Genomic DNA, 26,440 nt, shown 5'->3' with positions numbered 1-26,440 from the left:
ATACACTTTATGTATTTAATCCGATTCCCAATGTCTTTGCTTCTAAACTTTGATGACCCAGTTCAACCATACTAATAAGCAAAAATTACTCTAGACAAACATTTGTGTGTCTTTTTTTTTTTTTTTTTAAGTGTGTTGACATTTCTTCTTTGCATTTTACTGTACGGACCTAAATTTACTTTACCTTCCGACTGAAGCTTATTCATTTCACTTTTGGTGTGAAAAGGCTTTTATATTTGACAAAATTTTAAAAATATATATTTTTTTTAAACAAACAAGCAAGCCATGTCCAGATTTTAAAAGTAACTCAAAAGTAACGTTACGCATTACTTTCCATAAAAAGTAATGAAGTAATGTAATTAGTTACCTTTTATGGCGAAATGCAATATTGTAACATATTGCTTGTAAAATTAAGTTTCCCCAGCACTGGTTACAACGAACAGGAAATATACATTTTTTATGTAAAGGTTTGACTAACCGGCTTATTCAGGTAATGTTAAGTAAGACCAGCAACCATCTCAAGCAGGTTTAAGAGGTTTGTTTTAGGGATAGTTAGTGTACATGTGTAATACTGTGTTTAAACTATAGACATGTTTCTCAGTAAGATGGACCTTGGCTGTCCTGACACACACTTGTATCAAGACATATATTTAAACCGCAATGCATCATAAACTTCCAGCAGCTTCTCACACAGAGTTCTTGTCAATTACTTGATCTTTATCTCCGACTATATGAACCTTTCTTTCTTTATTTTGTGTGAAATATTCTTTCAGTGCATGGGCTCGTCGGGTTTTACCACTGCACGGGTAACCACACATTACTATTAAAGGCATTTTAACACTTTAGTCTGGATGACGGGTGGAGGTTCTTCCTTTTCTCAAAGAGCTGCATGCGAGATGTTCTTCTTCGCGCTCAGGTACAGGTAGTGTGCTGTATGGTCAGTGTATTGCTGCCCTCTACTGGTCAGTGGTCAGAAGCTAAAATGTTACATATAACAGTTCCCACAATACTTGACTTCTTGTTGTAATTAAACTTTTTTGAGTGGTTTGAGTATCCAAATGTGGGTACAAATTTAACAGAGATGAACTAAACATATTATCTGCTACTATGTTTTCAGGATCCCACATCAGCTGAAAAGAACAACTTTCTGAATGGACTTTTTAGAGATAACTTTATAACCCTGTTGTTCACTAAAACCGTTATAATTTGTATTATTAATTTAATTTACTTTTTTATGTAAACTTTTTATGTAAACTTTTAATTACCATTGTGTGTGAAATGTGCTATATAAATAAACTTGCCTTGCCTTACATTAAATAATAGGCAATTGAAATATATATTTTTTTCATGTAGCAATTTACTTGTATGTCTTTATATGAATGCACAAATCCATAAATGTGCACATACCCACACAGATCACACACACTCATTTTATTACAGCTGTTATCAATAAAATCGTAAAACTTCACATTATTTACAGTTTTTAGTAATAATAAAGACGGTTTTCAATTATCTCTGCTTACACACACACACACACACACACATTGTTTTTGTGAAAAGTGGGGACATCCCATAGGCGTAATGGTTTTTATACTGTACAAACTTTATATTCTATCGCCCTTCACCAACCCTACACCTAACCTTAACCCTCACAGGAAACTTTGTGCATTTTTACTTTCTCAAAAAAAAAAAAAAAAAAAAAATTCTGTATGATTTCTAAACGTTTTGAAAAATGGGGACATGTGTTATGTCCTCATAAGTCACCCTCTCCTTGTGATACCTGTGTCATTATATAACGTTGTGTCCTGATATGTCACAAAAACAAGAGCACACACACTGAGGCTGAATGACAATGTTTTAGTAAGATAAGTTGCAAAAAGTGTCCATTATAACCTTATAGCCTTATAAAAGTGTCCTGTTATAATAATCTTTACCCCAATTTAGAAATGCTCCGAAGCCCTGCATGGATCAGGGAAAGGAAGGATAAGCTGCTCTCAGTGGGAGCGGTTTTTTTTTTTTAACCATAATTAGCGTATAATCCTTTGTGTTGTTCATTAATTTCTATGAGATATCTGCTTAGTCATAGTTGCTAATTTCAAAGAAAAAATAAATAAAATCTTAGGTGCAACTGGCATATGCTAATTTAATAGAGTAAAATAAGACTGATTTGCAGTTTCATCTGCTTTAAAAAAAAATACAGATTTTATTTTAACAATTTACCCAGTGCATTCATCCATCCATCCATCCATCAATCCGTCCACGCATTCATTATATTCTTTCAGATATCCAGCCATGGTTACAGCAGTTGAATACATAATAAATATTTAGTTGTCTAATAAGCCTTTAAAAGCAGACACACACATATAGATTTTCTACACAACTGTAAGGGTTGTCAAAATAACATTTTATTACAATTATATCAACAGCAATGTCACTATAGGTTCCTTTTTTTCAATGTAGCTTTTCAAAAGCTTTACCATGAAGTCCGTATCCTGAAAAAAATGAATGAATAAAATTTAATCACAAAGTATTAAAGCACTGTTTTGACCAATCCTGTAAATAGCTCTAATCACCTGATTATAAACATCTCGTGTCCTCTTTGGATCTTCAAGCTGAGCCTGAAGAGCAACTTTGAGCACCTCCTGAGTGATCAGCTCCCTCAGATCCTCGGATTCTCTCAAAGTATTCCTGGGACGCTTTGAGGAGAATTGAGAGTCCTGGAACTGGCTGCTTGAAATGCTCTTCTTGCCCATGAAATGACCTGCAAGAAGACCAACAGTTATGCCGGGAAACGGATTAAATAGTTTCATTGTAATTGCATGACGATTAAATGAAAACATACCTGTCGCCCAGAGATTCCCGCGTGGATGCACTTTTATTTTGGAAACTTTATTTCGCAGCTCCGTTAAATCGAGACTGACCGCCGTGCTTAACGAGATGTTAAAAAGCATAATGAAAGCAAATAGTCTATATTTGCATTGTCCGTCTTCAGAACTCACAGCCATCTTTTCAAGTAACTCTGTTCAGATGCAACTGTACGGGAGCGCGCTTCGTTCTTCTGCCGTGGACGGGGTTTATATCAACACCGTGGGGTGGGACTGCAAACGGCTTCTGAGGTCACAGTTTTAGTCACTGAAGTCACATAACGACAGAGAACGCTTGGTCTGCTTGAATGAGGATGGGAAACACTATGTGACGCGCGTTGGCTGTGCGCATGCAATTTAATTGAATTAAAATAATGGAAAAACGTTTTGAGGCGTTGCGAATTCATAAAGCTTAGATTTCTATAGTTATGAATCGAGGAACTATGTCTCTGTCTAGTTCATGTGAATCATAGGGTAAAGATTCATTTTAAGATACTAATCTGTACTTGCATATAATGCTTCAATAAAACATAATATATTGCCTAAAATGTGCACCTTATGCTTTTTTAAATACATTTTATACATGATTTTTTTTTTCGAAAATGTAAATAAAGCCTGCTGAGTAATCTTTGTTTACAATAAAATACTATTTCAGTTTTTCTACTTAAAAATGTAATTTAAATCATTGTTTTACCTGCCATTTCTTCGTAATCCCTGATGGAAAGTTAGACATTTCTGGGTTTTTTTTTACACCAGTGTGTGACTCCTAATATAATTAAATTAATTTCAATTTTGTTTGTGGAGCACTTTTCATGATACCAATCATTGCAAAGCAGCTTTATAGAAAATGTTACATTTCTACATTATATTTCGGAGTAGGTTATTAGTGGTGACTGTAGCAGAAATGTAAGAATCATGCAGTAAGTTATAAATTACACAATCAAACAGATGGTGCACACTATTAACTGCAATGATTATATGTTGCGAATAAATGTTTCAATTTAGCAAAATAAGGTCATTTATACAAACATTTTACATAAGAATTTAAGAGGACAAACAAGAATGAATTAATTTATAAAGCAACACACTTTTAAATTTGGTTCAACTGTTTTATTCAATAAAAAATTTAGCCTTTAAGAAAGTTAAATCTTGACATATGGTGCAAGTACGGCTGTAAACTCAGATCAACCAAAAACTGAATTCGGCATGACATGGGAAATGAACGAATACAAATTCTTCCAGTAGTTCTTGTGTATGCACAGTCATTAAACAGAGAAAATGAAAAATGACCTTTGTTTTTAAGGGCAAGTGCAGGATGTTCACAAAAAACCACCATAAAAAACTGGTCACATGAGGGACGTGTGTTCCCTGACCGCGTTACTCTTGAAATTCTTCACTCTCTGTGTACCAAAACAAAGAGCCCGAGCAAACACAGTACAGCATACTGTCAGGAAACAAGGAACAACTGTTACAACAAGTCCAATGTAACAACAACTCATCAATTAAACAGGATACTTTACATACCTTAAATTTGGGGTAGTCATTCATCAAAATTGTGACAATTCCGATGTAAGGCACAAACCTGTCATAGAGGAAACGTGAGTAGAAATACATGATGAGCAAAGCAATGTATGACATGGAATAAAACATTCGAGTGCAACAGTTGGGTTCTGCAAGTAAAACTTACTCCATAGGGAAACTGATGACTTATAAATCTTTAAAGGCAAATATGTTGTGAGTTATGAGGTTGTTGGTTAATGGTATATAGTATGTCATTGGTGAAGCCATCAACGATAAAAAAAATTTTTTTTCGTGATTAATCACATGGTTTTTCTGCAATTAATAGCACTGTTTTCCATTTAAAAGTACTGCTATATGAGCAAATGTGCAGAAACATTTGGTTTGTAAACACATTAAACAAATAAGGTGCTTTTTCTTTTACATTGTAGCAGTTAAAATATTTATTGTAAATCTTAAACATTAGTCCTCACACCAAGCAATCTTATCTGTGCCCGAGCACATTTGAAAATGACAGTGAACAGTGGTTTGTGAATGTTGATGCTTAGCGTAGGAATGTCACTATAATCAATATATCGACTTAAAGCGCCTCAATCGTTTTAGTGATGCAATATATCGCCCATTATATTTAAATAAAAATGTCACTGTGTTTTTTTCATCTTGAAGATATGGCCTTGTTGAGGGATTTGTGCCTTTGTGCATATAGACATCTGACTGCTAGGTAGTGTTTGTGTTTTTCAGCAATACTGTGAAGTGTGAACCCTTCTTTACAGAGAAAAGAAGGTCATGGAAAAATTTCCATACAAGTTCTTTGTGCATTTTTCTTTATTTGTACTTGTTAGTTAGCACTTTTTGTTAGAAAATGTTTATTTACTCTTTATTCAAGTTTAAGGAAGTTGTTTTTGTGACAGGCTTAGCTTAGCCTAAATAATTTTATCGGGAGCGTTCATGTGAGCACAGCTGGAGACACTCATCCCAAGCCAGTGCTGATCAACACCCCACCCCTCCTGTGACCCATGGTTTGTCTGTGTGTGTATTCAGAGCCAGTGAGCAACAAACTTTCAAAATAATAATAATAATAATAATGATATAATAAATAAAACTTAATGCACAATAAAATAATTGTCGGCGTTAATAAATGCGTAAATGCAATAATATTGCATTAACTTGCCCAGCCCTACTTATTTTTAATATTGAAATTCTTAATGAAAGACTACATTGCCCATGATGCTGTGCAGAAAATCCCACCAATCAGAGTGACCTCCCTACACTCCCAAGTTAAATTATATTGTATTTATAGATTTAATCAATTTAAGTCAATAGTTTAATATTTCACCATCGTTTTTAAATCGATTGTCGTTCGTAGCCCTCACTATAGCTTGCTTTTTGTCCAATTTTCAAATATGTTTTTGGTAGTTGGTAATGTTGTGATTTAACTCGCAGCTGCTTGGTTCAGCTCATGGCTTAAAATACTTTAACAAAGTTTTTTTTTTTTTTTTTTATCTCTATGGGGAGAAACTAAAAAAAAAAAAAAAAAAAAATCCCAGAACCGACACCAGTGACTAGGGATTCTTACCCTCTTGCTCTTCCCACCACGTCTTTCTTCTCCAACCAGTGCTGTCCCTGCTTGTAAAGGCCTCTGTCATCCACAGAATTATTGTCACCTTTCGTCAAAAACTTGATATCGCCGTTTTCTCTGAAATTAGTAGGGATCAGTTATTGGAAGGAACAAAGACAGACAGTATAATTAGAAAAATCACAAGTGGCATTTAATACTAATACACACTGCTCTAACCTAGTTAAAAACAAGCACGCCATCTCAGTTACTGGTGCAGTAGGTGATTGATATTGATATATATTGATTGAAACACTGTTGATATTTGAAATCACCTCTCTTGATAGCTCCACCCCCAAATTCATAAACATGCTATGGAGCACAGGCAACTCCCCTATCATGATTGGACACGCCCCTTACTGGTGACTGGCTAGAAGTGTGTTTTGATTCTCAGTCCAATCCACTTTCAACAGTGTTTCTCCGAAATTGCAAACTGTACCTTTAATATTTTCAGCCCAAGCTACGGTGATAAAGTAATGCATGAACACTCTTATTTGGGAAAACATGTGCATTGTGATCTTGTAAGTATTCTGTACTTACTTTTCATGAATTTTTAGGACTCTGTGTACAATGGGAATCTCTCTTCCCTCGATCCTGAACACAACAATCTCTCCAACTCTGATTGGATCTTCAACACGATTTGTGAGAAAGAGAAGGTCTCCTCTGTGAAATGCAGGCTCCATGCTTCCACTACAATCATAATGACATTAATAATTAGCGCTGGGCAACAATTAGTTGCGATTAATTCAATTTAAAATAAAAGTTTGTGTTTATATATATGTGCATGTACTGTATATGTATACACAGACATACAGTATATATTTTACATATATAAATATTTAGATGTGTATAAATATTATATATACATTTTAATTAAATATATACATAAATGATGGAATTATTCAAAGGTGTTTTACCTGTATTTCGGCATGGCATTTATGTTATATTTGTATTATTATAATAATTTTAACAGATAACGTTCTGGAAGAAACCAGTACTTTTTTGTTTTCTGCATATTTCTTCTTTACAGTGAGTGCACCAATCCATAACACATGATCAGGGTTTCCATACATTTGCATTCACTTTTCCAGTATGTTTTGTGATTACTGGATAACACTCACTTCTATATTATTACTTGTCCGGTTTCTACAGTTAAGAAGGAGCTTAATGGCTCTGTTAATAAAAGTACAGTGCACTACAACAGTACTAGAAGTCACTCATATTTTAAGAATTGTATTTGACAATGGGAACACAGCATCATGTAAAAGCATGCTGCAAAAATATGACCATATTACCTGAGAACAACCACAATCGGACTTTCACTCCCAGTTACAACCATCAAGCCTTTCCAGATCATCAAAGCCGAAGACACAATCATGCCAAAATTCAGCACCTGATAGTAAAGCTGAAAAACACGAGGTGCAAAACATCAGATGGCTTTTCTTTGGCTCCCAATTTTGATTACATTTCCTAGCGAAAGTATGCGTTTCTAGTAAAGATGATGACTGATCTCTTGTAGTGCAACGGTTTAAAGTGAAATACACGTTACTGTAATAGATAAATGAAGAGAATAGAATAACAGGACAGCATCTGTTGTAGTAAAAGGATGCCTTCCTTTTTCACAACCACTTAACAAAAAATATGTAATCATTTCAAGCATATTCCATCCCTATAACTCGCAACAAAGAGAACTAATAGAGCACTATGTAAAAAAAAAAAAACGTTAAAGCCACCGCCGTTGAAGCTGACGTGTAGTAAGCGCAGATAGCGCAGAGCTAACTGGCTAAATAAATACACACCTGCCGCTTATTCATTCGCCGGACATCGTCGAGGAAGTCAAATGATAACATTTTGTATGTAGATTAAATATGTTTGACAAAAGTCAATTAAAATAATTGCAAAATTTAGATTTTGTTGCAAATGTTTCGCCGCCACTGCTGTAGTTAGCGGATACGCGGCGGCTCTTCTGGTTTAGTTACTTCCGGTTAAAAAAGAGGAAGAAAAACCCTATAAAAGGTGATAGGTTGTCGTTTTTTTTTTTTTTTATAGATTTGTGAGAGCTGCGTGGATGGAATATATGGCTGTTGAATTATATTAATTTTGGCAATCCTGTTCAACAAACTAAAATATCATTTTGTCTTGCAACAGCCGTTCGGGAAACAAGTAAACACAATAAAACATTCCCAGGCTGCTAGTGTCACAAAAGGTCAGTCAGTGTGTTAAATCTTTCCTAGACAATAGCAGCCTTTTGTAGCAAAGATTTTAAGGTATGTACCTGTACAGCACCTGACTCAAAAAATAAATAAAATGACCTATCCAGAGAAAGATTCATTTAAATAAATAAGTTTGAGGAGTTTTGCTACACTAAGAAAATCGTCTCATTGCAGATTTAAACGTATCAGACATAAAGGTTTAATATGAAACATTACCGGTGTAATAACGAAGAAACAATAATAAAAAAAAACCCAATAGTAATATTTGTATTTTTAAAAGCCACCAAAACATAAAACATCTGCTGATAACACAAACTGTAAAGTTGAGACTCTGATGTCTTTAATATGCATTTTTTTCTCCATACAAGCATTTACAAAAGTGCTAAATTTGATTGTAAGAATGGCTCATTGAATACAAATGTGATTGAAACTAGTAATCTACATGAAATTAATATGAAAATATATTTTCTCTGAGTGCAGATACCTGGGTTTAAGTGAATACTTTTTAGAATAACAATCTCCATTGTAGCAATACAGTTACAGATCTTTAGTTTGTAATACAAGCACGCTACCTAATAAATATAAAATAAACATCAGACATGCCCTTCCTTCGAGACCAGCACAGCATTAGCACCACTAAAGATTGACCATCAAAGGTACTAAATTCTTCAGCATTTTTGGTGACCCTGAAAACAGCCAAAATATAACATGACTGTCTCACTTATGGCTACATTAAGTAACACACACATTTCCTGCATTGTAATGTACCCAAGACAGGTTTGACATGGTACATGAACAAAAACATACATTTGTTCTGTAGCGAAACATTGCAACACACTGACATGATGCTTTTGCAATTACCCCAAAATAAATTATGATTATCCACATACATTGGATGGACAAGCAGTAAAAAGTGACAAATAATTGCATGAATTTAACAGTTATTCCAAATAATGCAATAAAACTCTGAATAAGTGTCTGTTTTAAACATTATTTCATATATTTGATTAATGACATGAGATATAGTATTTCACTGTAAGGCAACATGTTTGTTTGCAGTACCACATTTATCAGCTGCATATTCACCAACCATTTTCTTGCAATTATGTTGATAAGCAGCTTTCCTTTAGGAGTCCTTTCTTCTGTTCAGGCCTTTTCTCCCTCAAATCCACTTGTTTATGATGCCTGTGTGTCTGTGAGCTCACTGTGGAGTTTGCTTTGCTCATCCTCTGTGGACAGGCCAGTCTTTTTTCCTGAAAGTGTTGTGGTTTCATCGCTCAAGTCTGATGAGTGTTCTTGTCCTGTCCCAGTGTCCGCATTGATAAAGACCCCGCGCTTCTCCGGTTCTTTGACCTTGTGTACAATAATGAGGTGTCTGCTGAGTGCTAACTGAGAGGTGAAACAAAGGCCACAGTGCTGGCACTGGGGTGCGTCACTGTCAGTTCTGTGTTGAGGTAAGTGCTCCTGAAACTGGACCTGGTCTTCAGAGGTAAAGCCACATTTGGCACAGCGATAAAGTGGCTTAAGTCGCTTGCCAGGGACGCTGCATGTCTCCCTGTTTCCTGCTGCTCCATGAGCCCTCTCTGCTCTTCTTTTCCGTTTCTGAAAGAGAAATATGCAGATGAATATGCTGTACTTGAAGTACAAAATAAAAAATAAAAAAGCATTTGTGATTACCTCGCTTGTGGGTTTGACCACTTCCTGAGATGCTAGCTTTGACATCTGATTGAAATCTGGGTTCTTGATTCCATGCATCAAGCTGATGTGTTTCTTCAGCATTGAGTGTTTAGTGAATGACAACCTCTCAGTTGTGCAGTACCTTCAGGAGTTTTAATGAAACAACACACAGTTGATGAAACTTCTTTGAATATCAAATTTCTTTTTTAATTTTACAGTACAGGGATTTTACCAGCATGTGTAAACTTTCTTTCTCCCATCGTGGTCACTGCGAAGGTGTCGTTTAAGACTCAAGGGTGAATTGAAGGATATTTCACATAGTCGACATGGATGCCTTTTTACCAACTGCAAAACACAGGCATGTTCATATGTGAAGATTTACTACATGCCTACATGCGCTGCAAAGGGACTCACCTTGCCATGGCTGGTCTTCATGTGATTGACATAGGACTCTCTGTCAGAGACCCACAGGAGGCACTCTCCACAGGTCCAACCAGCGTTCTTCATACTAACTCCAGCACTTGACTTCTGTGCAGCAGAACTCTCTCTTCCCTTCATGCAGACCTGATTAGCTGGTTTGGTCAACCTAGGTTGGAGGTTTTTTGGAGTTGATGTCTCTGTCTTTTTGGGGCTTTGCTCTGCTTCACTTCTGAAAACTCCACCATGAACAGTCTGCAGATGAAAAAGACTTTATTTATTTCACGTTTTAAATATTTATAATTTTGTAAATATCAGAGTAATACAATACAACACTTGTAGGTCAGCACTGATGAGATGAGTCATCTCTAGTGCTGTGGCAGTACAATGGCGTAGGAAATAGGGGTGGCAGATTCAAAAATAAATGACCTCAATGTTTCCACAATGCAACTACAAGAAGATAACAAAAATCTCTCCTGGCACTTTCATCTGCCACAGTATTATACTACAAAATTCCTTTTCCATTTATTTTGTTTAGTCTGCTATCTAAACAGACCATATCCCATGTTAATGAACAGTTTTGTATGATTTTGTTAAAAGTTATTGTAATTGGCAAATCAATCATGCCCCCACCCACACACAAAAAAACAAAGAGCTTTGGTGTCATACTGCCATCTGTCATTTGGAAGCACCCCACCACAGGTGACATACTACGTGCCTCCCAGCATGCAAACAAACTCACGCAGCTCATGTAGAAAAACATACTTTTAGATAACTTAAAAAAAGACTCTTGCATGGGCTTGTTTATTTCTGCTAGGTTTTACTGTAGTGTGTTTTCCAGAAAAAAAGTGAAACTACAACTACCAGCATGTGGGAAATGTGCTACACAAAAACATTTGGGATACAAATGTGTGTTTTGCATGTTTTGCATGCTTGACGCTAATTGCATTATATAAGATGTTTTGAAATAAGAGATGTAGCACATTTCAGATGATGAAAATGTGTGACTTATATTCCGGAAAATACAGTATATGTACATTATTAGATTTATCCAGACAGCACTTACTTGCTTACGTACAGGAAGTACTTAACTTAATAATGTTAATTGTATGCTTACCATCTGGTGATCACAACAGTCTCATATGAAGCACTTTTTGTAAGCTGTTAAGGAGCATCTGCTAAATGTCTTAAAAGTAAATGTCTTGTAGTGCCAGAGAGAAGCATTATGTATAAAATATGTATGGAATAATCTCACACCTGTTACTTCACATGCTATACACATTATTCAGTGAAGTTTTCCCTTAATAAGTTTACATGCACAGTCATAATCCAGCTACAGAGTGTTTGACTCTGAAGTGTACATGACGACATATTTTTGCTTTAGCCTGATTTAAATCAGACTTTTAAAGTGCATGTAAGCATTTTATTAGTCTGAACTAAACAAAAGTTACAATTAGTTTTATTTTCCCAATTACACTAGATGACAGAAACTGTGTCAGTTACACACTGCAATGACCAACAGCTCTACAAGCAGTTACAAACCTTGAAATGATGCACCAAAAGTAGTTTCTCCGGGAACAATGAAGTGCACTCTGGACACTTGAACACGCATATACGATGATTAAAATGTTGATACAACAACTGCTTCCTCTTAAAGACTGTTTCACAGGAACACTTGTAGATCACCCTGCACAGAATAAACAATTAACTCTGCAGTACAGTTCAGGGAAAATTTATTAAGACTGAAATTACGGTGTAACAGATCAATAGATGCACTTACTGATGGCTAGGTTCACTGCCACCATGCTTGTTTTTTACATGCATCAGACAGCCATCAGAAGATCTGAAGGCTACAGGACAGTTAGTGCACTTATAGAAGACCTCACAATGCTTCTCTTCAATGTGACTCTTCAAGATGGACAAGGAAATGAAAAGCATTTCACAATGCAGACACCTGAAAGAAATTTGAGCACATCAGAAAGAGGGACAGTGTGAAAACAACACAAAAGATATAAGTTGTCTCAGAGAGGACATTCATTTTTGGTGACAGAGTTCAAGGTACTTACGAGTACCCAATTTTACGGGCATAGTGGAGACAATTCTCTTTCACATGCTTCTGGATGTCCACTGAGTGACTGAGTGCCCCACATTCAGGACAGCAATAAGGAGATTTGTGAGAGTGAATGCGCTGGTGGGCCCTGTAGCTGCACTTGTTGGGTAGCAACACTGAGCAAACCTTGCACATCTGCATTTAAAGAAAGCAAACACAAGAAATGCAAGGAAAAGTTCCTTCATCAAAGGAAAACACGTGTCACATGTTCATATATTACACGTGCCAAGTTGTTAGAAATGTACTCTTTGTATTTACATTGTTTTCAGAGTTTTGAAAAACACTCTCTTTCTCTATATAGTACAAAGTCCCATCAAGTAAAAAAATACATTTTCTTTTTGATACCTTCAAAATAGGTTTACTTTACCATTATTTTCAAAAACATTATTTAACACAAACATGTATATACTTTTTATGAGGTTTAAAGTATATTTATTTAATCCTTTTATATAAAATATTTTATTATATTTTAGAAAGTGTTACTTTTCTGCAAAGTTTTTTAAATAATACATAACTTAGAATGTTTGATATATATATATATAAAATTGAAATTCATAATCAAAATATCACATACCTCATCGGAACTCATCTTGCCTTGCATACATTTTTTTAAATGTCTGATATTTTCATAGGCTAATTTACCTTATCAATCATGGGGGTCCTTTCTATGCTTTTTTTTTCTGCATAAAACTTGTTGCACAGAGGTTTTTCAAAGAATATGAAAGTGAAGCAGTTAATACCCCCCCCCACACACACACATATAAAAAAAAGAAAAATAATACAAAAATATTATGCCAAAATACAATTAAGTGTTTTTCATTCTACGTAACCACAAAAATGTCTTAATTTAATACAGAAATTGAAAGTATCACAAGTGGCAGTCATTGTACGTCTGAATTGCATTTTTAATGTATTTAATATACTCAAAAGAACATGTCACTGACTTGACTTATATAAAAACAATGATTTGTCGCTTTTGTAATAATTTTACATGACAAGTTATGCTTTGTGATTCCAGTAGTTCATTGATCTGACTCACCAGACCTTCAGCCACCGTTGATCTCTGATAGTGACCCGCAAGTGCTGTGTAGTCTGACATCTGTTTATTACAGTCCAGACATTTGAATCCATGTTTAATAACTTTGTCAGGATAAAGTGGCAATACCACTTGGCTTTTGGCCGACTCTGAGGCGGTGTTCCCACAATGTATCTGATTTACAGACTTCTTAGGCTTGGTGGGTGCCAACATCTGGTCAACAGCAATGGGCTTCATAAACAATTGAGTGCACTGCATCACCATGCCTTTGTTCTTGTGATCTCGTGCGTGTGCCAGGAGAGCACATTTGTTAAAAAACACCAATGTTTTCGAGCAGTGGGTGCACGCGACTTCAATATGCACACTCCTACGGCTGTAATGGTAAGCAAGACTCTTTTCCAGCCCGAACGAGTCTCCACATTCTAGGCAGCAATAGCCTTGTAGTGGGAGCTTGATATTGGTGCCTGGTGGTGGGCTCAGGTCAGGAACATATGTTGGCACTGGGTTTGAGTAATTCAACAGTCTGTTTAAAGTTCCAGCAGCAGTATTTGGAACAACAGCTCGTGTGTTTGGAGACACATTTTTAACTTGATGCACCAATGGTACAGAACTGCACACCACTGACGATGATAAATGAGAAGGCTCATGTCTATTAGTGGAAGATCTTGCTGTAACCGAGGCAGCTACACTATGTGGCACAAGATTTAAATTTGCTAAGTGTAATGCCTTCGGTAGGTAGTTTGCATTAGCAAAAGAACCAATCTGAGCAGAAGCATCCTTCTTTTGCTTGCTGCCACCTTGCGTTGTCTTTAGAGCATGACCATTATGTTGAGTTTGAAGTTTTTTAGAGTTACACACTGACTTCATGCTGGATTTGCTCCCCGTTAAAGGTGTCTTTGAGGCTTCCTGCTTTCCATCTTCAAAAATGACCTCTGAAATAGTATCATCTGAATGATAAGGCGGCAATGTTTTTGAGAAGGCATCTTCAACTGAGGACTGTGATGGCGATGACCCAAACGGTGATGTAAGATCTTCTGTTTCAGAATCTGGCAATATGCTCGTGACGGTGCGTTTGATTTCTCCAGATGAGGTTTTGATTGTCTTTATTCTGACTCGTGGGATGGCTGGAGGCGAGCCAGCAGTGACAGCTGGAGATGCTTTACCACTGCTGTCACTGCATATACTCATTGGACTGTCAGGCTGTTTCGCGAAACGTTTCACCACCTCCAGAGGACTTCTTGGGCTCCTTGGCGATATTGCTATTTTTGGACTAATTTTCATGGTCTCTTTTGGGGTAACTGGGAAGTTCTTTAAATTAGTTTGCCCACCTGGATTCTTTTTAGCATTAAGGGCTGCTAATGCATCAAGGCAAGATGACAATCTGGAAATGTGTGCTTTGACACATGGACGGGAAGAAGAAATGTTCATCTCAGGAGTTGTTTCACAATCTTGGATGCTGTCACTTTTTGTCTCAGAAATTTGTTTAACTGTATCCTCTTTGAAAGATGAGCCATCATACCCAAGATCATCCAAACCTTCTGAACCAGGATGTCTTTCATTGCATGTCAAGCTGGACGCATCTGGTTTTCCATGATGGTCTAAAACAGGAAGAGATGAGGATTTAAAGAGTGAATCAGATGGGAAGTACGAGGCCTCTGCAGATTTTGGACGGTCATCGATTCCATTGTTATGAATGTCTTCAGATTCTGGACTGGATATAGGGCTGAACTGAGGCATAGATGCTGACAGAGAGGGAACTTTTTCATTCTTGTAGAGGACAGGAATCTTTTGCATGGAATGTCTTGAGCAGTCTCCATTGACAGAAGAGTTATCCAGCCTTGGATAGCTGGATGGATGTGCCTCCAGTGAGTCTGCTGAACTCTTGAACCCATTTCGTAAAAGGTGCCCCAAATGAAAACTCTCCTTCTCCAAGAGATTTTCATAGGAGTTCTGGCGGCTAGTGTTCTTTACTATAACACTGACAGCAGGGGCATCGGTTGTAGGCACTGGGTGAGGGATCAAAACCGTGGCATCCATACACATATCTGTGTTCTTCAGGTGTCCCTCTCCCTCATCTTGATTCCCATGGATGGCCTCTTTGGCATCCAGACTGGTCGCATCAGGGATGTCAAAGGCAGCCAAGAGATCATCAAAATCAGGGGTCTTCATATCACCCATGATGGAAGCATTCAAAACCTGAAGCAATAATATGTAAAGAAAAATAAATCAAAATATATGGAGGCCACATAAATGTAAAAATAATAAACAAATACTAGAATTAACAGGCATCAAACCATATCACAGTTTAAGTTAACATTCAGGATCTACAAAATATCTAAAAAATAAAAAAAATTATTTAACTGTAATCACCATTTGATTCGTGGTTAATTCATCTCAGCAGTTTTTGGTATCCATCAGTTATCCAGTTGTGCGCCTTCATCTGTATTGCACTGACATTTCCAGGACCTTCCATAGTACTGGTCCAGCCAGCTCAAAGACTTATGTAAACTTTGACTCCATTCCAAGTATTTTAACATTACAATACTCTATATGGCAACTACACTCCTGTTTTATTTTTTAGCTAGCCAAATTTACCTTAGTATAGTTAAGATAGCATGTCACCCTCGCCTAAATTAGTTTCACATGAATATTCTCAGATAATTTGTTTTAGACCGATATAAAAAATTTATTTACAGGCGTCAAAAGTTTTGAGCTTTTTCGTACGAGTATGTTAAAGAGCTAGTGTTAGCTGACATGCTATCTGAGAAAACAAACCGTCGCCACGCTAACAAACCCCTTTAAACCATTGGTCACGGTAAAATTAGTACTACTTCACCCGGTTACACACCACATGTCATTCAAAATATGTTTTATAATGTTAATACAGACGAGAGAGCATTTATGAAGAAAGTTAAGCGGTTCGTATTGAAAGAAGCGTTAGCTGTAACGTTACAGTCGGTTGCGCGCTTCTCTAGCTGCTTGCATCCCAGCTCTGCAACGCAAACCTGCGGTAATAATAGAACAGTCTGCGGGTATACAGCCAAAGGCGGTGTTAAAGAAACCGTTCAAAAGCCATGCAAATGGACGAGCAAGTCAGCATAAGGTATGATTGATTTGTGAGGTTTATAAAAGTGAGTTGTTTACAGTTGCCCTCTCTCTGCTAGCTAACAGCACTCTCCCTTCCTGTGTGCGGGAGGACCCCGCTCAACGACACACGCGGCCGTGGCTCAAATCCTGAGAAGCTGCCTTCAAAGACAGCATTTTGGACGGCATCCCAGACCATTTAGAAGAAGCAAAAATGGTGTATAGGTTCAACCACAGACAAATATATATGTCTCTACAAACAACAAGAGCAAAAAAGTATACTATTTCATATAGCTTGTCTAAGCCTGTTTGTAGTTTATATGGGACAAATTACATTGTGGAAAAAGTCGTACGACTTTTCCTTTAAATATTACAAAGTCATTTGTCAGGGCCAGCGTCTTTTTGTATTAAGTATATTAGTTACAAAAGTTTATGTTAAACCTTAACCTAAAATTAGATTTTTTTTCCACAATTGATAATTTATTTATTTATTTTATAACACTGGGGGTAATTTTTCAAATTAGCTATAGATTAAATAGAAGTGTAAATGACAGTTTTGAAACTCATTCTATCCACTGAAAACATATCTTATGAAGAAACAGCCAAGATAAAGGTTGGTAGGTCATTCCTATTATTCGGTAAGACAACAACTAGGCCTATACGTGTTTTTCAACTACATGTGATTCAATTTCTAAACACCCCACATCATTAACCTCCAAAAAAAATTTATATTTTCCCACCTTTACTCCTTTTTTTCTCAACCCCCTAACGGACATAATGGGATTGGTTAAAAAAGAATTTGACACAAAAATGGTTATAAACCAAACATGCAATACAGTATACTGCTCATGTTTCCCTGATAACAATTTAATGATAACGAATGTAATATTTATCATAATTGTCACATTTTTATATGACTGAAACTAAAAATATACAAAATTGTGTGTCTACGGTCTCATTATTTTTGTTAAAAAATATTTTTAATTTACAATTTGGACTAAAACCACAATTTTGTTGTTTTAGCCCTTGACATGATTTAATTGTCTTCCCTATATTTTTCTAAAAATATTAATGTGGCAAGGTGTGATGGCGTTGAATACTGTTAAACATTTGAAGGGATATATTGCCTTAATTTTTTTGATTATTAATTTCAATTCCTTTGATATTGTCCCCTTGTTTCTGGCTCAACATACTGTATCCGCATGGCCAACACTGTTTTCTGCTGCCAATATGGGTAAAAAAGTTTTGATTTATGATGCTTGTCAACGTTTTAGTTAACATTATATCAAAAATTATATTTAAAACAAAAATATGAGTTGTCATGATTATGGAGTACATATATTTACTGAAACCATGACTATTTAATATTTTTTCATTAAAATTATTAATAAATGAAGCAAATAACTCAACCCTGTCACAAGTTTACAAACCTGTAACAGAGAAATACATACATTTGTGACGGGTTGTGGTTTTTCACTCAAAATGGCCACTGGAGAGTTGACAATGTGGCAGCTATAAAACAAGTACATTTTAGTTATGGATAAAAATAAAATGCTGTAAAAGTAATAATTTTCCATCTTAATTTTATGTGACTGGGTTGAGTTGTTAAGCTTGACAGTACTATAACATGCACAAAAAATATGAATAAAAATTTATACTACTAACCATTTTCTGCACCACTATTAAAGAGAACTGAATGATATCATTTCTGGGAAATGATGTCACATATGATTGGAGTCTTAATTATTATGGGTGTAGAATGGTTAGTGTGTTCAATTCAGACTGAGGGAAATATGTTTTTATAAAATATTTAGCTTTTTTTAATATATATATTACAAGAAAGGAACACAGATACATGCTTACATTGTTGCCAACAAACACAGATACTATGCACATTTTGTTAATAATTTTATAATAAGTACAAACTCCGTGAAGTACCACTGGAACCGTTTAAGAGAGATAAGACATTATTTTATTCTATATTTTATACATTATAACGAGCATCCCAAAGTTTTGTGAAAAGCTTCTAACAATTAATTTGGGTGAACTTTAGAAACTCTGGGGAACTGAAATATTACAGAATCCCAGGAATGACCCAGATGTGATTGGGGTTCATTTGTGCTGATAATGTGTGTATTTATTAGATATAAATAATCACTGGAATTATCAAAAACTCAAATTCCTTTGAGAATACGTAGGCTAATAGTGACAATGAAAGCTTGAAAAACTCCTAACACTGACCTTAACTTTTCACATACTATTTCTTTTAAAACATTTACATAAAACGTTTTGTACACACTAAACCTTCTATACAGTGGCGTAGCCAGGGGAGGGGCCATGGGGGCACTGGCCCCTCCTGAAAACTGATTGGCCCCCCAGTGTGCCCCCACCCTTCTACTTGTCTGTCACTCACAAATTCAAATCATAATCTTTCAGTTTAGTAAATAACTCATGATTGCGTCGCGATGCTTCTCAACGAGGACCAAGAATAGCGAGCTGCTGTTTTCCAACAACAACAAAAAAGCACACGATAAGTTGATCTATTTTATATAGCTTATGTTTTTCGATTAGTGAGATGCTAATCATTATATTTACTATGCTCCTCTGATGCTGAATGTAAAAGGGGTTTACTGCGTTACGATTTTATTTTTCGGCCCAACGCGCCGATATAGGCAACAACGCAATTTAAAGCAATGGTTTAAAAAAAGTATAATTGCAATTCTAATAAAGTCATTATTGAATCATGCAGTCGATTAGCGACTTTTTTTCACTTAAGTGAGGTTACGAAACAAATCGTATGATGTTTATCTAACGCTCCACACTTGAGAAAAAAAAACGCTGCACACTTGAGACTTTTTTTCCAGTCTATGGGTGAGACACATGCAAAAACATCGTTTTTTTACTGGTCAATTTTGAGATTTGGGGCTGTTTGTCTTCAATAACATGTCTTCTTTCAGACTTGTGGTGAAAAAAAAAGTCCAAAATACACAAATAGGTCTTTATTTTTCTACACCTTTAGTCTATTTGCGTCTGTAGATTTCTCATAAATTCAGTTGGCGTTCTAAATCACCATGGTGCTCCGCGATTGCTGTCTGCACCCTGGAAAGCTCTCTCTCTAGCTCGATCTCCCTCCCTTCACAGAAGTTATTGACAAAACGTCATTTGATGACACCCAGAAACATTCTCAAATGAAAAAAAAAGCCTACATAAATATTTATTGCATGATTAAATAGCAAAATAAATAACTAATACTAAAATAACACTGGACTAATTAAGCTATTCTAAACTATTTCTATAGGATCCACATATTTTACTTAAACTAAAGCTACCTTTTTGAACAAGTAGCTATCTAACAAAGTATGGATATATGATATTTTTAAATCAATATGCTCAAGATTAATTAGCCTTAACATAAGTAGATTTTGTTTATTCATCAATGCAAATTTACTGCAACTGCTGCTATGCAAATTGAATGGGATGTGGATAATAAACAAAAACAATTTGTTATATTAAATTTATATTAGTTATATTAATTAATTAATTGTGTATTTATTTCTATGAATTATTAATGCTATTCTGCATTTATATAAATAAGGCTATTATATATATATATATTATGTAAGGCTATTATAAATAAATTATTATTATTATTATTATTTGTGAGTTGTACACTATTCATACATTGGATTCATTTATTTATTACAGTTTTTCTTTCACTTTTGTAAAGTGAAAAGTTAATACAAATTGTATTTGATTGTTTTGATTTAGAGCAGTGAATAACTAATAATATGGTAACACTGTTTATTACTGATTTTAAAGGTTACTGAACTCTTGAAATGATTTGGATATACAGTTCAAACAACACAAGATTGGCCCCTCTGTATTAATCGTGGCCCCTCTTGTGCCCCCCAGTTGAAAAAATCCTAGAATCGCCCCTGCTTCTATAAAATGTAATGATGCAGTCTGCCGTCTATTAAGCTTCTAGTCTGCATCATCTTGTGTTAACTAAAAGCTATTCACCATTTATTTTAAGAGGCATCAGTCATAGATTCCACATAGTGTGTGGAGATACTATCATTAAACTTAAGTTTAGGCTCTAAATTTGACATCATTTTGTAAACGAAATCAAATCAAATTGATCTAAAGCTGGATATTGTGCATTGTCGTATATCACCTATACAAGGACAAGACCATAACTTACAGTAAAATCATGCATTTGAGTTTACTATTTAGTTCTGAAAAAAAAGGTTATATAGGATTTATAGATTAAGTGGAGACTGATAAATCCCAAATATATTAAAAAGAGTATCATATGCTCAGATTGCTGCCAGTGTGTTTTATTAGTTGTTCAGGCATAAGGGTTCACTCTATACAACGTGCAACAGTGTCATCTAGCGTCCTCATTGTGTAAGGCTGGTAGTTTTTGTACACTAATTTTTTATTAAATAATCTATTTTGTGTAAAATTATATATGTAACTTTGATTTTCTTTGACCAGGTGTTAATAAAGTCTTCTATGATATACTGTATTGTAGATTAGAACGAGGAAGGTGGCCACTGATAAAAATTGAGTCCTGTGAATTAAAATCAAGACCCCTTCAGTTTTTATTCCTGATCGTTTTTCTTCTACACTTTGTATTTTGTTGCCTCTGGAAATAAATAGGAGCCTCATTGAAATAAATGATACAAATATGCCGTTTCATGACTTCTCAGTTTAGTCATCCCTGACTAGCAAACTGAAAGCAACGTGCAAGTGTCTTAAATAAAAACACAATAGTATGTAGTTAGTTAATGATAAGAAGTGTTAAAAACATTCCTCAGAGATTTTGGTCCATATTGACATGATTTGCTGCAGACATCCATGATGTGAATATCCATTCCACCACATCCCAGAGGTGCTCTATTGGATTGAGATCTGGTGACTGTGGAGGTCATTTGAGTAAAGTGAACTCAGAGCCATGTTCAAGAAACCAGTCTGAAATGATTTGATCTTTGTGCATTCTCCTACTGGAAGTAGCCATCAGAAGATGGGTATACTGTAGTCATTCTGCATACCTTGGTTGTAACGAGCGTTTATTTGAGTTACTGTTGCCTTTCTATCGCCTCTGACATCAACAAAGAATTTTCATCCACACAACTGCCACTCTATTCCTTTGGACCATTCTTTGTAAATCCTAGAGATGGATGTGCGTGAAAATCCCAGTAGATCCGCAGTTTTTGAAATGGGCACCTCAGACCAGCCCATCTGGCACCAACAATCATTTAACATTCAAAGTCACTTAAATCCCATTTCTTCCCCAATCCAATGCTCGGTTTGAACTTCGGAAAGTTATCTTCAACACATCTAGATGCCAAAATGCTGTTGCTACCATGTGATTGGCTGATTAACAATTTGCGTTACCGAGCAATTGAACAGGTGTACCTAATAAAGTGGCCAGCGAGTGTATATTTTAAAATGTAATTTATCCCTGTGATGGAAAAGCTGAATTTTTACTTTTAGTGTATGCTGAAAAATTCTTCTTCTTATTAATGTTTAAAAAAGGTTGTGCTGTGAAATTTCATTTTTTTGTAACATTCTAAATGTCACTACTATTGTTTTGATCAATGTAGTGCACCCCTAATTGCTATTAAGGAATCATACATATATACATATATATATATATATATATATATATATATATATATATATATATATATATATATATATATATATATATATAATTCCTTAATAAGGTCAATCTTTACCTTAGATTTTGTTCCCCTCAGAATTGAAATCATTATTCTAAAAGCCCTCCGGAAATTCGTGAGTGATTCCATAAAGAATTAGCCTTCCAAACTGTCCTGCAAATTGAAGGTGTGACTCTAAAACAGTACTGTAGTTCTAAACCAGGAGGCTAGAGGACCCGCTAGACAAGACCAGCAAACTTCTAAGTTGGTCTCAAGGTGACTAGAAAGTATTGAAATAAATAACTTTAGTATATTAAAATAATACACATATAATTAAAATAAACTGCTAAAAAAGTAAAGTCAAGCTGTAACCTAAAAACTTATTCTAATAATTATTTATATATTATAATAAAAAATAAAATATGCTTCTCTTCAGAAAAAGCTTTTAATTGAAGGACAGTTCTTAAAAAAATTATAATTGGTTAATTCATTAAATATGACAATGTGCCAAGTTTCTGTTAATAAAGAAAGTTTGTAAAAAAAAAAAAAAAAAAGAAATAGCTGTCATAATTACAGCAGAATTATTGAAAATATCTTCTATCTGTGTGCCTTTGAGTATTGTGTTGGAAAACTTGGGGCTGAAAAGTTTGAGAACCACAGCTCTAAATGCAATAAAACAGACAATATGTGCTTTAAAAAAAAAAAAAAAAACATTACTGTACACGTGTCATGGTGAGTTTGTCATGTAGTATGAAAAATTAAACAAAAAAACAAACAAAAACAAAAACAAAAGGTGAACCCATATGTAGATAACCAGATCACAGTTCTGAGGGAATGTCTTCACATCTTTAAATTAGATGAAAATGCAAGTCTCAAATCTCCACAAGATAAATCCAGAAAGTCACCTCAAAATGTTCCAATAGTGCAGAAAGGTTGGATTAGAGTATCAAAAAGGAAAGCACAAAGCAAATCCATAAGGCAAACAAAAAGTTCAAAGGAATCCATTTGAAAAACAAAAGAAATGTCAATGCTTCCAAAAATTAATTACCATAGGTCCACAAAGTAAATCCAAAAGGCATTTAAAAAAAATTAACAAAGAAAATCTGTGAGTGACTCCAAACAGTTACAAAAGAGCACATCAAAAAAATCTAAACAAAGGAATTATGCCATATGCGCAAAGTTGTTTAATGTATAGCAGAGGCCTTTATCCTACCATTACTAGACCTAGCCAAATAACCTCCAGTTGTGCCACATTATTGATACAATTTTTGTAAATATATTGGAAAAAATGGTTAAAAGTCTTTGGTCTTTTGATAAATGACACAACTTTTCTGTAAAGTAAAAACAAATAAAGAAAATTCTAGTAAAGTTATTAGGTTGAGAACTGAGGAAAGACTAAATAGATTTAGGGATGATCTTATGAAAGAACACTGGGATAATGTTTATAGTAAAAATAATGTAAATAAGGCTTATGAATTATTTAAAAAAATATATCTATGGTTATATAATAAAAAATTGTCCAATAAAAATATTGAATGATAAAACAAGAAATAATAATAATATACTTTGGTTAACGAAGGTTATATTGAAATCTTGTAAAAAGAAGAATAAGCTTTATTGGGACTTTGTAAAATATCAGACAGTAAATGCAGAAAAAATATATAAAGCTTTTAAAAATAAGCTGACTACTATTATGAAACATGCAAAGAAAGATTATTATAAAAATGTGTTGATGGAAAACAAAAGTAATATCAAAAGAATGTGGAGTCTTAAGGGAGGTTATGGGCTGTTAAATGATTTATAGTCAGCCATTATACTTAATGAATGAACAGAACATCAAGAATAAGTGGTGAAAAAATGGCTGATGAATTTAATTTATTTTTTGTCAATGTTGGTCAAAATCTTGCCAAAACTATAACACTACATAATGAAAACAAAAGCTGGAAAGGTGAAAGCAGAGTCATGCAATCTTTTTTTTAGTGAGAGTGAAATTATTTCCACTGTCTCTAAATTTAAAAGCAAATTTTCATGCGATAGTGATGTCTTAGATATGTATATTGTTAAAGAAACTATACATTGTATTATTAGACCATTAAAATATATAATTAATTTGTCTTTTTTCTTTCTTTCCAGATAAAACGAAGGTGGCTAAAATTATTTCCCTCTTCATTTAGTCTCACAAATTATAGGTCTATATCTTTGCTTTATCAATTTAAAAAAATTCTGGAGAAGCTTTTTGTTAAACAATATGATTATTTTCTTGAAAAACATTTTTTGATACATGATAATCACTTAGGGTTTCGAAGTACCCGCTCAACAACTGTGGCTTTGATGAAATCACAAAAGACATTACTACAGAATTGGAGAATAAAAATCACACAGTTGGAGTTTTTATTGACTTAAAAATGCCTTTGACATGGTTTATTGATATCTAAATTACAGACATATGGAATTAGAGGTGTAGTATTAAATTATATTATTAGTTACTTAGAAAATAGACAACAATATGTAGGGTGTATAGGCCATGAATCTAAGTTGGAAACAATACAATGTGGAGTCCCTCAAGGCTCTGTGCTGGGGCCTAAATTATTTACTTTATATATTAATGACCTCTGTGATGAATCAAAGATTTCATGTTTTGTTCTTTTTGCGGATGATATTCATTTTTTTGTTTTGGGGAGGAATTTAAAAATATTAATGAAAACTATTGAACAAGAATTGCTCCTACTTCATAAATGTTTTAATAAAAATAAACTGTCGTTAAACTTAAGTAAAACAAAATCTATGTTGTTTACAAATGTAAAAAATGTCCTGATACTGTTCGTTTGACTTTAAATAGAATAACTATAGAGAAAGTATCAGAATTTAGGTTTTTAGAAGTACTCATTGATTAAAAATTTTAATGTAAGCATAGCTTATGTAAGAAATAAAATGTGTAAAAACATTGCCATTTTGAGCAAAGTAAAGTTTATGTTAAATTATAAGGCAATGAGGATCCTATATTGTTCCTTTATTTTGCCATATTTTATGTATTGTTTGGAGGTATGGGAAAATTCTTATTTCACTAATTTACTGCCCTTATTTATTTAGCAAAAAAGGGTTATAAGACTAATTAATGGAGTTGCTCCAAGAGAACACAGGTCAGGACTACTAAAATTGAAGGACTTTGTTTCTTTACAAACTTTATTAGTTGTTCATAAAGCAAAACATTGCCCATAACTGCATTGAGTGCAAACCCTTTTTATTGTAAATAGTGAGACAAGCAGAAGAAATAATGATTTCAAACAACCATTTGCTGGAAATATCCTCAAACAAATTTGTTTCTAGAAAATTATCTAAAATGTTGTTCAAATATTCCTCAATTTAAATGTTGATTTCAGGGAGGAGATGAGGTGGAAATGCACATACCCACAATCTTCCCCATGTGCTTGACACACCAAAGCCTGTTTATGCCTTAAAGTAAAAGTTAAAGAAGGTTACATTGTGAATTGCGATTAAGTTTCAGTTGTAAAATATTCTTTTTTGTTTATTTACTAGTTTGAGGTGGAAATGGGTTAAGATGTAAGAAATTTAGGTTTTTATAAATCAACATCAACTATCTGCACTGTTCTTTAGAATCTAGATGACTGGCACTGCAGTAACATCTAGCGTCTCTGTGAAACATCACAATATTATTATTTAATCTAAAGGTCATAGTTGTTCAGTTTCCCTAAGAAAACATACATCAGCTCTGCATCAGCACTGACGTGGTATCCTATGTGGGAACATGAAGAGGAAACAAACGACAGATCTACTACATATAAATCTGTTTTGTCCTTTGGCTGTCTTTAAATGATTGCCACAAACACACATAACACTTGAAATGACAGAATTTACATTAAGTATGCTGATGAAAGAAAACATAAGTCCCCTGAGCCACTTAAATAAATAGTGTAGCTGGGAACATTTTATGTATAGCTGGACTGCTGAAAAAAAGGTGGTCAAATCAATCAAGGTTTTCCTTGACAGGATGTCAACAATGGGTCCTTCAGACACCTTGCTAAAATAAGAGAATTGCTGTTCACTTACTGACTATATTTAACGTGTGCTTTATACAATTGTTAGCTAGTCTTTTGTCAGCTATTTGTAACATAGATGAAACTAGTTTATATGACATGATTATCATACTGTATTTACAACAGAAACTAAAGCAAACTACATAGGAATACAGTATACATACCATCAAATCACCATTGGCCAT

At 34.6% G+C, this 26,440-nt stretch overlaps 4 protein-coding genes across 4 annotated transcripts in view; 1 reads left to right on the top strand and 3 right to left on the bottom strand.

The window, feature by feature from the left end:
• The window catches only part of LOC127977209 (homeobox protein aristaless-like 4), a 539,817-nt gene that overhangs the window by 447,191 nt on the left and 66,186 nt on the right, over positions 1–26,440 (top strand). The gene's annotated exons all lie outside the window — the stretch shown is intronic.
• Positions 2,388–3,813, bottom strand: LOC127977220 (neuromedin-B-like). The gene is made up of 3 exons (XM_052581951.1): positions 2,843–3,813; positions 2,574–2,761; positions 2,388–2,492 (listed from the first exon to the last, which is right to left on the bottom strand). Exons 1-3 carry the CDS (start codon positions 3,003–3,005, stop codon positions 2,415–2,417), a joined length of 429 nt encoding a protein of 142 aa, XP_052437911.1. The 5' UTR covers positions 3,006–3,813; the 3' UTR covers positions 2,388–2,414.
• Positions 3,953–7,992, bottom strand: LOC127977219 (signal peptidase complex catalytic subunit SEC11A-like). Its single transcript, XM_052581950.1, has 6 exons — positions 7,797–7,992; positions 7,293–7,402; positions 6,538–6,687; positions 5,959–6,078; positions 4,389–4,446; positions 3,953–4,308 (listed from the first exon to the last, which is right to left on the bottom strand). Exons 1-6 carry the CDS (start codon positions 7,845–7,847, stop codon positions 4,258–4,260), a joined length of 540 nt encoding a protein of 179 aa, XP_052437910.1. The 5' UTR covers positions 7,848–7,992; the 3' UTR covers positions 3,953–4,257.
• Positions 8,529–16,704, bottom strand: LOC127977203 (zinc finger protein 592-like). Its single transcript, XM_052581930.1, has 9 exons — positions 15,821–16,704; positions 13,454–15,646; positions 12,371–12,549; positions 12,085–12,258; positions 11,847–11,991; positions 10,302–10,559; positions 10,120–10,232; positions 9,888–10,029; positions 8,529–9,812 (listed from the first exon to the last, which is right to left on the bottom strand). Exons 1-9 carry the CDS (start codon positions 15,821–15,823, stop codon positions 9,387–9,389), a joined length of 3,633 nt encoding a protein of 1,210 aa, XP_052437890.1. The 5' UTR covers positions 15,824–16,704; the 3' UTR covers positions 8,529–9,386.

The sequence above is a fragment of the Carassius gibelio genome, chromosome B18 (genome assembly GCF_023724105.1).
Source record: "Carassius gibelio isolate Cgi1373 ecotype wild population from Czech Republic chromosome B18, carGib1.2-hapl.c, whole genome shotgun sequence".
Lineage (NCBI taxonomy): Eukaryota > Metazoa > Chordata > Actinopteri > Cypriniformes > Cyprinidae > Carassius > Carassius gibelio.
This window is presented reverse-complemented; position numbering and strand designations above follow the sequence as displayed.

Bases quoted from the DNA above. Each gene is read 5' to 3' on its own strand.
- LOC127977220 (XM_052581951.1), bottom strand. From the start codon at position 3,005: ATGGCTGTGAGTTCTGAAGACGGACAATGCAAATATAGACTATTTGCT. The intron at 2,762-2,842 runs GTATGTTTTCAT...GTCTTCTTGCAG, and splicing joins CGGGAATCTCTGGGCGACAG to GTCATTTCATGGGCAAGAAG. The intron at 2,493-2,573 runs GTGATTAGAGCT...CATTTTTTTCAG, and splicing joins CACGAGATGTTTATAATCAG to GATACGGACTTCATGGTAAA.
- LOC127977203 (XM_052581930.1), bottom strand. The intron at 12,259-12,370 runs GTAAGTACCTTG...AATTTCTTTCAG, and splicing joins GCCCGTAAAATTGGGTACTC to GTGTCTGCATTGTGAAATGC. The intron at 11,992-12,084 runs GTAAGTGCATCT...TATTCTGTGCAG, and splicing joins GGCAGTGAACCTAGCCATCA to GGTGATCTACAAGTGTTCCT.
- LOC127977219 (XM_052581950.1), bottom strand. From the start codon at position 7,847: ATGTTATCATTTGACTTCCTCGACGATGTCCGGCGAATGAATAAGCGG. The intron at 7,403-7,796 runs GTGTGTATTTAT...CGTGTTTTTCAG, and splicing joins GGCGAATGAATAAGCGGCAG to CTTTACTATCAGGTGCTGAA. The intron at 4,447-5,958 runs GTAAGAATCCCT...CCTCTATGACAG, and splicing joins GTGGTGGGAAGAGCAAGAGG to GTTTGTGCCTTACATCGGAA.